Source organism: Zootoca vivipara, chromosome 13, assembly GCF_965207765.1.
Source record: "Zootoca vivipara chromosome 13, rZooViv2.hap1.1, whole genome shotgun sequence".
NCBI lineage: Eukaryota > Metazoa > Chordata > Lepidosauria > Squamata > Lacertidae > Zootoca > Zootoca vivipara.
In genome coordinates, this window is record NC_142596.1 from 35,659,636 (window position 1) to 35,674,439 (window position 14,804).

The 14,804-nt window shown below is 45.1% G+C and overlaps 1 protein-coding gene across 2 annotated transcripts in view; it reads left to right on the plus strand.

The window, feature by feature from the left end:
• Window positions 1–14,804, plus strand: part of IFT38 (intraflagellar transport 38) — a 75,938-nt gene that overhangs the window by 58,587 nt on the left and 2,547 nt on the right. For both annotated transcript variants that reach the window (XM_088657459.1, XM_035131362.3), the window contains 3 exons: window positions 2,250–2,322; window positions 7,824–7,931; window positions 9,591–9,646. In XM_088657459.1, coding sequence (XP_088513585.1) covers window positions 2,250–2,322; window positions 7,824–7,931; window positions 9,591–9,646 — 237 coding nt within the window. The remainder of the gene's footprint in view (window positions 1–2,249; window positions 2,323–7,823; window positions 7,932–9,590; window positions 9,647–14,804) is intronic.

Sequence of the window (14,804 nt, forward strand, 5' to 3'; positions counted from 1 at the left end):
GATAAATAAATCTTTAAGTAACAAATGTTGGAGATGCAATGCAGCTCCGGGTAGCCTTTTCCACATCTGGTGGACATGCCCGATGGTAAAAAATTTTTGGGAAGTAATCCATGAGGAGATTATAAAATTACTAAAAATTTCATTTACAAAAAAAGCGGAAATGTATTTATTAGGTATTTTGGATAACATTATACCGAGTGAAAAAAAAAGTATTTTTTTGTATGCTTCAACGGCTGCAAGATTGTTAATAGCCAGCAATTGGAAGAGTACCAATATGCCATCTAAAGGACAATGGGTCGACAAAGTGTGTGAGTACTTAGAGCTGGCTAAATTAACGGATATAATTCATCAAAAACCTAAAAATAAAGTTAGAAAGCAATGGGCATGCTTAAACGAGTACCTGGGGAAACTTGGCAAGGGGACCAAAATTTGGTTGTGCCTTGAATGATCTTGCCGGATATGAGAATTGGATCTAGATGGTTTGCGAAGTGTTAATGTGAAATAATTATGTTATATATATAAAGAAAAGACAGGCTATACACCACGGGCGTAACTGTATGAAGAAGCGGTGGAAGTTGTAACTTACCTTATTGGACATCTGTTTTCTTTTCCTTTTCTTTTCTCTCCTTCTTTTCTTCTTTTCTTTTTTCCTTTTCCCCCTCTTCTTTCCTTCCCTTTTTTTTTCCTTTCTGCAATTTTTATTGTCTCGCGTTATGGTAATACGTTTGCTATTTGTTACTGTTTTTATTCGTATAATTCAATAAAGGTTATTTTTTTTAAAAAAAAGGAAACTTTTAGAAAAAAGTTTCTAAAAAAACTTTATGAAAACAAACACAATAAATTATGAAATTCATCCAATCTGTTTCAATGAGTGGCGGTTTATAAGGTCTGTAAATCAACTAACAAGTAAATTAAGCTCTGGTAGGATCCTTCACAAGCTGGCAGGAGAAGGGTCTCATCCTGTTGGGTTTCAGCCTCTGTCCTGTTTGTCACCCAGTGAGAGAGAGGTGGTGGGCACAGAGGAAACAGGAGGGTGGCAGATCTTTCACTCCTGTTCTCATTCGTTAATTACACATCTCCCCCACCACTACACTCCCCCTGTATGTCGATGAACTACACTCAAGGTCTTGAACAGTGTTTGTGGGCTAGAGCTCACATAAGTTTGCTTCTCTTGACCATAGTTGGAATCAAGGAGTAAGCAATGTAAGAAAATGTGTTATGGTAAGAAACATGAGCCTATGTGCATCACCCTGGAGCATGTATTCTACCTTAGGCAGAGAAAGCAGGACAGTTCATAGAACTGGCTGCTTTGCCATATTGTTGTCAGCATAATAGTGTTGAAATCGCTTTAAACTTTTGACCTTTGAAGGATCTTTCCCTCCCTAGATTAATTGCACAAACCCATTTGCAGGTGCTTTGAGTGTACCAGTAGTCACAGAAGCACTTGGAATACATTTTCAAGTGTTGTCCATGGCTTTAGGATATAGCTCTTTGGTTTGTTCTGACGCAGCAACTGAACAAAGAAGTGTCAAACCAACGCAACTGGCAGTGCATATCTGCTGGCTTAAAAAAAGCAGAGTAGTAAAAAGAAATGAAGGCTAGAAGCACTTTCTCCTCTGCCCATGTCATTCTGCTCTTCTCCCCCACTCCCTTTAGTGGGTGACAGCACTAAAAAGGGGTCCTTACCCTTCCCTTTAACATTTACCATTGTGCTTTGCTGCATCACAAGGCAGCACCTCTGTGCTGGCTCCATCTGCAAATGAAGTTGGCAGACGCGACTGGAATGAGCTCAGGAGGTGCTTCTTCTGAGAACCAAAGTGCTCTAATTCAGCCCAGTTATCTTTCATACTGGTTGCAGGGAAAGTGGCTTTACTTCCCTCATGGCTGGCACACACAAAAATTGTATGGATTCGCATAGACAGTTGATTAACATTTGTAGATGTTCTTTTATTGAACCAACAAGTTACATAAAAAGCGTTTTAGTCTACTGAACCTCATGGAATAGTCTTCTGGCCCAAATCAAACAGGAGTGTGCCCAGTTTCAAAGGTTTGCAGCACTTTTGAAAAGCTAGAGTTGATCTAATTTAGAGAGAACTTATATTCATATTTTTTTAGTCCCATTCTAGGGAACCAAGCTGGCTGCAAAGCCTTTGATATTAACCTTAGCAGCAGCTTATGTCTTGTTACCCTCCTGAGCGGAAGCATGGTGCAGCTGCCTTTCTGATTTTGATGTTTTCCCTTCCCTGCAGGAAGCAGAGAACACTTTGCGTTTGATGCAGAACAAGCTGAAGGAGGAAGAGAAGCGCTTGCTGAAGAGTGGAAGTGAGCTCTGTTTGTTAACTTTTTCGGGTGTCTGCAGACCCAGGGTCCCATGCAGTTTGGCCCTTTCCATTTGCATGTTACCGTGGTCATTTGAGGTGGAAACTAAACACCAGGCAGGCACAGAGGCATATGGGGCTGCAGCAGTTTTCTCTTTCTGCTTGATTGTCCTGTCACTCGATTTACTATATTCAAGGCAGAGTGGGAAGTCAAGGCTGTATGTTGTCTGCTGCCCCCCACCCACCCCACTTCAATGATGGGAGCATTGGGTGGGTCATGGCTGCTTACTGTTTAAATATCTATCTCAGAGCCCCAAATCAGCTGCGTTATGGGTACATGGTGGGTAAGCCCTATTATTGTTAGGAATTAGAGGTGAACCACTTTCACTTTAACAATGTAGTATCAAACCCATTAGCTGCAGGGGGATTGGATTAGAGGACCCTCACAGTCCCTTACAACTCTACAACTCTATAAAGCAGTTTTGCCTTGCTGTGTGCTAATAACAGGGGATTTGTTGTATTATTTATTGATCACATTTATATGCCGCTTTCCCCCCTGCCCTTTTGCTCAAGACACTTTACTGTGTAAAATAATGACCACCAATCCGTTGGCTACAAAAAGGAAAGGGTGATAAGAGAAGAGGGAAAAGAGAAAATTCAGATACCAGTTCATCTGTAATAAGGTTGCATAATGATTTGGGTGGAATGTGCTTGGCGCAAATCATCTTGGAGGAACCAAACAGTAGTTTGTTCCATAGAAGGGGGCCTTACACTCTCACATTATTTTCTTTGATGTGGCCGGTGCATTGCCTGTTAGTGGAGTGGAAGAGCCAAATGGTAACTGGTCTGGTAGAAGGGGCCTCACCGCCTCACCTCTCCAGCTCATGCAACTATGGGGAATGAATAGACACCAATGGGGTGAAAGAAATTGGTGGATGGCCTATCCAACAAAAAACAGGGTTTTTTATTATTATTATCCACCCGACTATTCAAAGCTGTAAATTGCAACTCAGCTGGGCACTTGTGCTGGCTAAGAAAACCTACAACCAGGCAAGGAGCAACAACATATTCCTCCTTTAGGGTATAAATGGCTAATATAAGTCACAGACATGCAAGAGGCAAGCAGAAAACTTGCCATGAGCTTGTAACTTTTGCAGATGAATATGCAAAACTGGATTAATTAACCAATTTGCGGATTACATTGAACTAAAACCAGGTGTTACAGTTTTGGGTCCTGTTTAAGCCATATGAAAATAAGTAACTCTATTTAATTAGCCAAAAATGCTGCTCTTCATCTGATAAGCAATTCCAATCTAATGTTTCTTTTTGCTCTTTTTGCTCTAGGTCAAATCTCTCCAGTGGGAGGGAGTATTTAGGCTTGCTTTTAATACCAAGGGAACTATAATTAGTAAGGTTGCCCGCATGCTAACTTTTGACAGAAAAATTGGATCAGTGACAGGTTGGAAGGAGCAATTTTATCCTGATATTATTTCAGTTTTGGCTTATTCTTAACTAAGACGTCAGCAGAGACTCTTAGGTGAATCATCCCAGTGATTTTAATATTGCTTTGTATGCCTTGAACATTTATTGGGAGGCAGGGGGCATGTGAGGGAGAAACCCAGAAGGTTTTCTCTTGTGGATCAGTTAAATGAATTTTTGCTTTTGGCTGAGACTGGCTGAGGCTTTTCAAGTCGCATTTGATAGTTCCAGCTTGTTAATAGTTTTATCTCAACCTTCCTTGTCTTTGTCCTTTTGTATGTGGCAGCAGGCTTTAAGTAGCAGAGCACTGTTGGTTCTGCTGAGGACTAGTGTTCTGGCTTGCTGGGTCTTTGTAGATCAGGCATGAGGAAACTTTGGTGCTCCAGAAGTTGCTGAACTGCAACTCCCATCATCCCTGCTCATTGGCCATGCTTGTTGGGGCTGGTGGGAGTTGTAGTTAGCATCTGGTGACCCAAAGTTTCCCCATGCCTGTTGTAGATCCTGAAATTTTTTTCCATCTTGCAGCTGTCTTCTAGAAGGAGACTTGAAAGGGCCTTCCCCCAGCTGATTTTTACCCTGGAACTTGATTCTGCATTGAGCAGGAGGTTGAACCAGATTATCTCCAAGGCCCCTTCCAACTCTACAATTAGATGGTTCTCTGAAAGGATGGCTATGAGCAAAGTTGAGCATAATCAGACTTGAACATGAAGCCGAATGACTTTAAAAAATCAATTTAGAGGAGTCTGAAGGAGAATAAATACACTTGCTCAGATACGTAATTCTTAGAACATTCAGAGCAGTTCATGGACATTCTTTCAGTGATCACCATATGCAGATGCAGATGGAGGACCGAGGCTTTGAGTTACAGGTAGGTAGCTGTGTTGGTCTGATGCAGTCAAAACAAAATAAAGAAATCCTTCCAGTAGCACCTTAGAGACCAACTAAGTTTGTCATAGTTATAAGCTTTCGTGTGCATGCACACTTCTGCGCATGCACACGAAAACTCATACCTATGACAAACTTAGTTGGTCTCTAAGGTGCTACTGGAAGGATTTCTTTATTTTGTTTTGAGGCTTTGAGATTTGCCTAAGGCCATCTCAGTGAGTGTATAGGTAAGATGAGATTTGAACCAGGATCCTCATCCCAGAGTCTTGTCTGCTGAAGTACACAGGACTGGACTTTCAGTTATAGAGCTTTCTTCTGGAGCATGATTTCTTCTCAATCATAAAACTGCCTCTGTTTTACAAACTCAGTTGTTTGTTGTTATCGGCAAAATTCTGTTTGGGGAAGCAGTGGATGAGCTCCTGGGGCTCAGCCCCTCAAATGGAGTATATCACATATTTGCTTTTGTTTACAAAGATTTGAAGCAACTGGGGCAAACAAGAGCAGCTTGGATCCGTGGGGAAATCTGAGTTCCCAAAGTGAACAGGAAGCACATATTGTTCTTGGCTTGAACAAAGCTTTATTGAGAAAGTGACATATCTATTGGTGGGTTCTGCCTGCAGCTAAGGTGGAAACAAAGTATGATCCGTGAGAGATTTATTAAACACATTTGGGGTTTAGTGTGGTCTTTCTTTCCTTCTTCAATTTTGGTTTTATCTGAAATTAGTGGCATACAAAGACACACTTGTACTACCTTCTCATCTGATTCATCTACATATTAGGATCTTTTAGGGAAGTCATTTGTATTTTTAGTTAATAGCTGCTTTGTGGAACCACAGCATGGGTCCCTTTAAAGTGGTGGGGAGAGGCAATTTCAAATGGTACTTTGCTTCTTTTTAAAGTGGATGGGTGGCAGCAGTGGCGTGAGGGAGTCCTCCATCTCCCAGCTGCCATCCCTGCCCCCTTATAGGAGAAAGCACCTGGTGAGTTGAGATTAAATCCTGCTGCCTAGGCTGCATGATCCTGTTTCCTGCTGGGAATGGGATGGTGCAGCCAATCATGGGCATAGCCAGGATTTGGGGGGGGGCAGAACCTCAGTTAGCTATTGATTTTTATTGATTTTTATTGATTTGAGGAGGCAGCTGCCCCTTCCTGCCCCCCTCCATTGGTTACGCCCATGCAGGATTAAGTTCTACCCTCCCAGCCATCAGCTGACATCACCTGTGACCTCAGCTGATGAGAGGGTGGGTGTGGTTTGGGGGGTAATGGCCCAGTGGCCAATTGGATCCCCTGGTGGGCCAGGATTGGGCTGTGGGTTGGATGTCCCCCGCTCCCTGCCTAGAGGAAAGAAGGTGGCGGCAGCAGCAGTATATCAGGCAGACAACCATCACTCCAGCGCCTCTGAGAGGAAGCCTTCCCCCTTAGAACTGCATCCTTTCTGTTCCCACTTTGCATTATTGTAGCAAGGACAGATGAGATGCTGTGGCTGATGGTGCAGCACAATTTCCTCCACCTCATTAACCTTCAGTTCTAAACTGATGAAATAGTCTGTCCTCTCTGCAGGGGACTAGGGTGAGGGTGATGAGAATCTTCTGTTAGAAGTTCCTGAACTACCATCCCCAAAATTCTCTGGGAGAAGCCATAACCGTTGAACCAGGAGCAAAAACTAATAGAAGTTTGGAATGTAGAGAAGAACATTTTGTAATTAAACCACAGCCCATTTTGTCCCCGTTGTTGTTGTTGTTGTTGTTGTTGTTGTTGTTGTTGTTACAATAATTATTACTACGTCAGTTTGTTAATTTCACTTGGGTGAGAGATCCTTAATTTTCTACAAATCTTCTTGAACTGAGAACATACTGATCTTTCTTTCCCCTAAGTGAGGCACCTCCCTGCTCCCTGGTGGTTTTGGATGACGCTGGTTCTCTTTAGAAAAGATCACAGTAAAAAGAAAAGAGAGAGAAACTTCCAAAACCTTGTTTGTGATGAATGTGTAGGCAGTATCCACTACAATCAAATTTCATAGTGTTCTCCACTCCTACATTTGTAAGTTCTGAAACACTCTGATCTTCCCCATGCAGGCCTATGGGTATTTGTGTGTCTGTGTGTTCTGATAGGCGTCTGATTTCTCTGGATCCTTTAACTGTGTTTGAGAAGGGCATGGAAATCAGTTGCGTCATTTATATGTGGGAGAGGAGATGGAAGGCAGCTTGGGGAGCTGTTTCTGGCATATTTCAAAGTCCAGCTAGCTAAATTGAACTGAGTTGCAGGTTCCAGTGTTATGAACAGGGGTAAATAGTTATCTGTGAGCGGCAAATGCACCCTGTATTTATCACAGCTCATCTTGTGTTCTGTTGGGAATAACTGGCCAGCATGATAAGAAGGAGTGAGCAGTGTTATCAAATTTCCTAGCTGATTCTCTTAAGTGTGATCATTGCAGAGACCACGCGAAAAATCTAGTGGCTGTGACCACGTAGCTACTCCTGACCTTCACACACTGTAGAATTAGATCTCTGAGAGTAAAAGATCTGAAATCAATAAAGGAAGGGTCTCTTTCAGTGGGCAGTCTTCTTCTGTTCCATTCATATCAATATGTGACTTTTCTGAACAATGTGAATTGTGTCATGGAGCCTGCTGTCTTCTTGCACTGCAATCCTGCACATAGTTCAGACTGCTTAAATTGCAGTAGGATTTAAACACCTACAGTGTGGGGGAGATGGCAACCAAGAGCCTATCCCCCCCTATCCTCTCCACTCCCATCAAACGATGCTAATAGTAGTCCCAGAAGGGAATAATTTTGACAGAAGAAGCAGCACTGAGGGGAAGCATGAAGCACCTCTTCTCTGCCATCTCAATTAAAATGCCATTCCTCCCCTCGACTGTTTTTTTATTATTATTATTTAAAGTTGTGTACTCTTGACTGTGGATTCCCCTGTGCCATGCCTGAAGCAAAGTTCTTTCCCGAGACTTTTACTTGAGGTCCTTTTAACCGGAGATCTCTTTTGGACACAGAGCAATTACTCTGTTGCTGAGCTGTGGTCTGCCTGTCAGCCCACAATCATTCCTTCAAGCTGAAACAAAGAACAGAAAGAGATGGAGCTGATGTCCTAATAACCGTTATTGGTGGGCATTCTTGTTTTTGTTTAGACAATGATGACTCAGACATCGAGATCCATGAGGATGAGGGATCTGACAGTGACATGGAAGACAGGCAGCTAATGAAGCAGCATACGGCCATGGAGATGCTGATGCAAGGTATCTGTACTTATACACCTGGTGGACACTCCATTGCAGATGAAAGGGTCCCAAGGGGCTGACTGGTTTGTCCTGCAGGGCGAAAGGAAACAGCAAGTGGCTAGAAACTTGATGGTACCGCCTACAATTTTGAAATACTTGCTCAGCTCTGGGAAGGGCTGACCAACAAAATGAGGTTGAGAGTCTGAAATATATTCTTTCTCAAGGCTCTTTCTAGAGTTGCATTTCTGGCCGAGCTGCTCAGTTATAGGAACAATTATGTGTTTACTGAATATGATACTGCCTCAGGCATTTAGATGTTAGGAGGTATGAGGTCATTTTTAATGGCCAGCAGGTGAGCTGCATACTTACTATCTCGCAGTTCCTCTCCTGAAGAACCTCTCTCCATGTTGGTTCACTTTCAGAATTGGAAAAGCATCTCCCCATTGCAGGGAGGTAAGCTGCAGGTGGGCAGGAGAGATCCATACATCCTGTTTGTTTTTCGAATCGAATCGTCCTCCCCCCGCCACATTTTCTACATAATTGGGGCCTTTTTATGTTTAAATACACAGAATTGTCCTGTCACTTCTAGCATGGCCCTTACAGTAAGTGGAGCTCTGGGCTCATATAAAAAATGGTTTTGCTCACAGGTGGGGAACCTTTGTCCCTTCTGAACTACGTAGCCAGCTGCTGAACTACAACTCCCATCAGTTCCAGCAAGCATGGCCAATAGCCATAGATGATTCTGGAATGTCTGGAGGGCCAAGGATTCCCCACCTCTGCTATAACTGAACCCTGTACATGTGGGACTGCACAGCTCCATCCCCAGAACGGCTTCTCTAGTTCAGCCAAAAGCAAGAGATGCAGTTGCTCTCCCACTTCTTCCCCAGCTTCTCATATTATAATACCACAAGGATGGCGGCGCTTTGTGGAGCCTCTCTGGAGCCTCACCAACATTTTAAGCTGGAAGCGTTAATGCACAAAATGACTTCGGGAGCTCTTTGCATCTGTCTCCGAATGTCAGCTGTCACCTGCTTTGGTCAAGCGCTCTCGGCTCCTCCTTGCAAAAGAACTGTGACCTTTTACTGGAACACAGAAAGCAGTCGTTAGAGCAAAATTGACATATTAGCTTAAGCTAATGTGCTTTGATTTAAGTTTGTGTCATCCAATCAAAGGCAGGGGTAAGTGAAACGGTGTTCCCCTTAGATGGCATGTGGATTGTCCTACAGCTTTTGGAAGGACAGGAACTCCATCAAGAAGGGGCCCATTCTGACAGGCAGCGAATGTTTGCCTCTCTTGGCCTCTCAGGCAGAAAACAGATCACATATTTAGGACTCTCTTGCACTTCATTTGATTTATTATTATTATTTCTCTAAAATCCAACATTGCCTTTCAAAGCACCATCCAACACAATTGGAAAGGTGTAACCTGAGGCATTGTTGCTTGCTGGGTCCATGTTCACTTTCTCTTCTCCCTCTCGTCATTTCTGGTCAAAGAGACTACAACAAACAAACAAACAAACAACCACCCACCCCAAATCTGAGAACAGGGATACTGGCACGATGAGTCTGAGCATCAAGTGCCTCTTATACCACCTTTGGCTCCCTAGAAAGAAAGATACCCAGCATTGTTGTGTGTTCAGCCACATTCTCATTGATTCTGTCTCCTTCTCTGCTCCAGGGAGACCAAGCAAACGGATTGTAGGAACGATGCAAGGTGGAGACACAGAGGACGATGTAAGTAGTCGCTAAAGACGCTAATGGCAAAAAGGTGCTTTTTCCATGGCATACCTTCTCATTCCGCAACAGGTAGCCTGTCTCTCCAGTTTTCCCTGCCTTATTTCCCTTTCTGTTTCTGTCTCCCCCACTTTCCTCAAAAGCTCCTGCATCTTCCCCATCTCATCTCATCTCTTCACTGTAGGTCTCTTTCTCTCCTTCCTAGTGCAGCCACTTCTTTGCCTTATCCTGCTGCTCTTGCGATTACGTTAGGGAAACAGAGCAAAAGACTGGCAAGCGATGCTTCTCAGAGGTCTGTCTGTCTCTGTCTCTCCCTCCCCCTTCCCCCCAGAACAGAGACTCCTTTTGTGATCCTGTCATCCCTATCATTTCTTTTGCCTTCAAAATTTATCATACAGTGCCTGGTAATTTTACTGTTGCTAAAAGTATTAAGGCACTTTACAATAGATAAAGACAGATCTCGATTGACGGGGATGCTAATTGGTCTTTGCGGAAACTGTGCTGCTACTACCCCAGTGGGACAGATGAAAGTGACAAGGAGCATGTGGCCGCCGGCAGCTCAATGCCGCACTATGCTCAATGCTTTTCTGCTTCTCCGCACCCCCCTCACATGCCAGGGGGTGCAACTTGGTGCAACTTGCAGAGGACAAGGAAGTCCTAGCTGTCTTGCTGATAGGTTCCAGGTCATTCATACCTAAGCATTATTGTGGTGATATCAGGGCCCACCATTAAGCCCCATCAGGATGGCAGGCACAAGAAACAGGGCCTTTTCAGTGGTAGCCCTATCCCTGCTGAATTGCTCGCCCTCTTTGCACAGAATCTCCCTCTATTTTCAAGTGTGCTTTGAACTGCTTTTAAAAGAATTTGGTTGTTTGTCTACCGAATATCATGTAAACTGCTGCTCCTTTTATAAACTAAAATTAATTGTTTTGGGCCAGAAAATAGTTTTTATTTTAGTTATGAACTGCCTTATGAGAGTCTTTGGCTTGGGGTGGGGGCTAAAAATTAAATAATTTGTAGCTTAGGCCTGAGTCCCATTGATATAAATAAATATCTATGCTTTCAGTGGGATTTGGCCACACTAAGCTCTGCAAGATTTCACCGTGTATTTAAAATCAGGGTGTTTCTTCCCAGCATAATATTTTTAAGTACTTTCTGACTAAGAAAACCTTTTGGCTCTAAAGCAGTTTGCCACTAAAGCTTGGGTTTCTCTTTAAGTCTGTCATTTTTCTTCATGTAGGAGCCAAGCTCCTTGGCTCTTTCCCTTGGGATGGACTACCTCCCTGGCTAGAAAATGCTGCTTGCGTTTTAAATATGCATTGTTCAGGTCAGCCTGAAGTCATTGCACGGATGCAGGAAATACTAAAGCATTTGTACTTCCTGTGTGAAAACCAGGTTTACTGAATTGGAGCTGCCACACGAAGGCCTCCTTTGAATGGCTCAGGGTTGCGGCTGCTCACTTGAAGTAGACAAAGAGGCTGTATTTGTTTGGATAGCTGTTTTAAATTGTGGTGATAGGTTTAAAATGTTGTTGCAACTTGGTTTGTTCTTTTGTTGGTGTTGGTTTTTTTTAATTATGACTGCATCACGGTGGCAGAGAAGGCAGATATGAAATTGGTCTTGCGTGCACCAAGGCCAGCAGTGGACAGTGGCATACCCTACATAGGGGAGTGATTTTTCTCAGACCTCCAGCTGTTCTCTTGTGGCACACTAATGCGCCCCCAACCCTGTTTGAACATTTCTGCCCTAGCCTCAGAGTTAGCACCTGCCCTTAAACAGTTTATGGCAGGATAACAGCCACACAGAGCTTGGGGTATAATTTGGAGCAGATTTCCTCAAAAAGTGGTGAACTCTCCTTCCTTGGAGGTTTTTAAGCAGAGATGGGATGGTCATCTGCCAGAGATATTTTTAGCTGTGATTCCTGCATTGCTGGTGGCTCGACTAGACGACCCTTGGAGTCCCTTCCAATCCTACAATGATTCTAAACTAGCAATCAGCCTCTTCTCCCAGCCTGTATTGTGGTCAAGCAGATTCCTGGCACTTCTAAGGAAACTTGGGTCACATCCACACCACACATTTAAAGCACTCTCATGCCACTTAAACACAATTTTCTCCCAAAAAATATTTGGAACTGTGAAGATTTTCCTAATGTGATGGACTGGCTGGATGAAGAGGAGTGGTGGGAGGCACCAGCTGGCTATCCCCTAAGGGTACCCCAGGGGACGAATGCTCAGAGCCAGGGGAGTGTTGGTGGAGTGTCAGTCAGAGGGAGAAGAGGGCACAGACTGGGAGGTGGTGTCGGAAACTAGAGGCCAAGGGCGTAGCCAGGATCAAAACTAGGGGGGGGCAAGCCAGGATCATTCAGGGGCGGGGCCACAAAGTGGGAACGTGGGCGGGGCTACAGGGCCAGCTGGCCTGACGATATTGTGGTGGCGGCAGCGGCCACCTTGTGCTTCTGGGGCTGGCAACGGCGGCGGCTACCCTGCTTGGCTGGAGAGGACGGGAGGGTCGGGCAGGCAAGAGGGGGTGACAGGGTGGGCGAGGGCAAGGCAAGGCACGGCCGCAGTCACGACGGCTCCGAGGCGTTGCTGCATATCAGCATAATATTTCAACCATGTTGTGGGTTCAAGCCCCACCTTAGGAAAAAATTCCTGCATTGCAGGGGGTTGGACTAGATGACGCTTGTGGTCCCTTCCGACTACAATTCTATGATTCTATTGATATATTGCCATAGCATATGCATCATTCTGCTTTCTTGAATTGTCCTACTCCTAGGCATAGCAGCCAACTCCTAGAGGCCTAGGTGCCTCCCCCCCCAAATACTAGTAAATACCGTATGTGAAAGAGTCATCCCCCCCATGTTGATGGGCTTTCTATGTGGGGCTTATCTGCCCCCCCATATTTTATTAAGAATGGAAGAGGGAGGGAAGGAAGGAAGAAATAGAGAGAGGGATAACTCATATTTGTGGGTGCCTCTGGGTGACGCTGTGATGCTGGAACTCTGCAGCAAGAGGACGGGAGGGTCGGGCAGGCGAGAGGGGGTGGCAGGGCGGGTGAGGGCGAGGGAAGGCACGGCCGCAGTCACGACAGCTCCGAGGCGTTGCTGCATATCAGCATAATATTTCAGCCATGTTGTGGGTTCAAGCCCCACCTTGGGGGAAAAATCCTGCATTGCAGGGGGTTGGACTAGATGACCCTTGTGGTCCCTTCCGATTACAATTCTATGATTCCATTGATATATTACCATAGCATATGCATCATTCTGCTTTCTTGAATTGTCCTACTCCTAGGCATAGCAGCCAAATCCTAGAGGCCTAGGTGCCTCTCCCCCCCCCCCAATTACTGGTAAATACCGTATTTGAAAGAGTCACCCCCCCATTTTGATGGGCTTATCTGCCCCCCCCCAGTATTTTATTAAGGATGGAAGAGGGAGGGAAGGAAGGAATAATAGAGAGAGGGATACCTCATATTTGTGGGTGCCTCTGGGTGATGCTGTGAAGCTGGAACTCTGCAGCAAGAGGATGGGAGGGTCGGGCAGGGGAGAGGGGGTGGCAGGGCAGGCGAGGGCGAGGCAAGACAGGGCCGCAGTCTCGATGGCTCCGAGGCGTTGCTGCATATCAGCATATTTCAACCATGTTGTGGGTTCAAGCCCCACATTGGGGAAAAATTCCTGCATTGCAGGGGGTTGGACTAGATGACCCTTGTGGTCCCTTCCGACTACAATTCCATGATTCTATTGATATATTACCATAGCATATGCATGATTCTGCTTTCTTGAATTGTCCTAGGCATAGCAGCCAACTCCTAGAGGCCTAGGTGCCTCCCCCCCAAAAAAAGAAATTACTGGTAAATACTGTATTTTAAAGATTCCTCCCCCCCCCATGTTGATGGGCTTTCTATGTGGGGCTTATCTGCCCCCCCCCAGTATTTTATTGAGGATGGAAGAGGGAGGAAAGGAAGGAAGAAATAGAGAGAGGGATAACTCACATTTGTGGGTGCCTCTGGGTGACGCTGTGATGCTAGAACTCTGCAGCAAGAGGAAGATACCGGTACACCTGTACAGGAGCCTTGTAAGCAGCTTTCTCTCTGCTTGATTTACAGCAGGCACGTCCAACAGGTAGATTGTGATCTACCAGTAGATCACTGGATGTCTGTGGTAGATCACTGCTAGATCACTGGCACCCCTAAAAAAAGCTCACCCAAATTTTTCCTCCTCCCTAAAAAAAGCTGAACTATGACCTGAAGCCCTAAACAAAAATGGGCCTCCCTCCCTCCTAAAAGAAGCTCAACAAGTTTGACCTAAACCCCCCCAAAACAGGGCTTCCCTTCCTTAAAAAACTCAACAGCTTTGACCTGAACCCCCCAAAAGGGGGTAGATCACTCCCAGTTTTTAACTCTGTGAGTAGATCAGAGTCTCTTGGGAGGTGGCCACCCCTGATTTACAGTATACAGATGCAGGAGGAGGGGCAGACTGGAACACCAATGCTTTTTATAAACATCACTGTGTCTATCAAAGCTACAGCCCCCCCCCTTCTTATTCACTTCCTTTTAGCCTTGCAGGGCCACCTTAGTCAAATTGAATCCTCTGCACCCTCATTAAATCACCAATAGAACTGTTAATGCGATCCCTGAATGCCCATTAACAACTCCCACTGAATAACAATAGGGTGAATAGGGTGGACCTTGCCTGAAGGGATATTCTGCTCCATTGTCTTAACTGCTTAAGTACTGGTAGCCACTTTGCTTTATTTATTTGATGTGTTTTTGTTACAGCTGTGTTCCCGCCCCCAGCAAGTGGAGAGCTGCTCTTGCTAAAGCAAAGCCCTTTCCACTTCAGTTTTTGGAGGGGCAAAGTATTGGTTATGGTCTGTAAAATACAATAATTTTTTGCTTCTAGGGGGGGCAGCTGCCCCCTCCTGCCCCCCTGCCTACACCCATGCTAGAGGCAACAGGGTATAGTGAGCAGGAAGAAGCTGGGGCAGAGAGCAGTCCAGAATCAGAGGCAGAAGCGGAAGCTGGAGAGCAGGGGTGTGGGAGGTCAAGAGGCAGAGTGGAGGCCTGGTTTCCCAGATCACGAAGATGAATGAAGACGGCAGAGCAAAGAGAGACGGAGAGATGGAGCCTCGGTGGCAAGGGGGGAGCCAAGGGGGAGAGACTT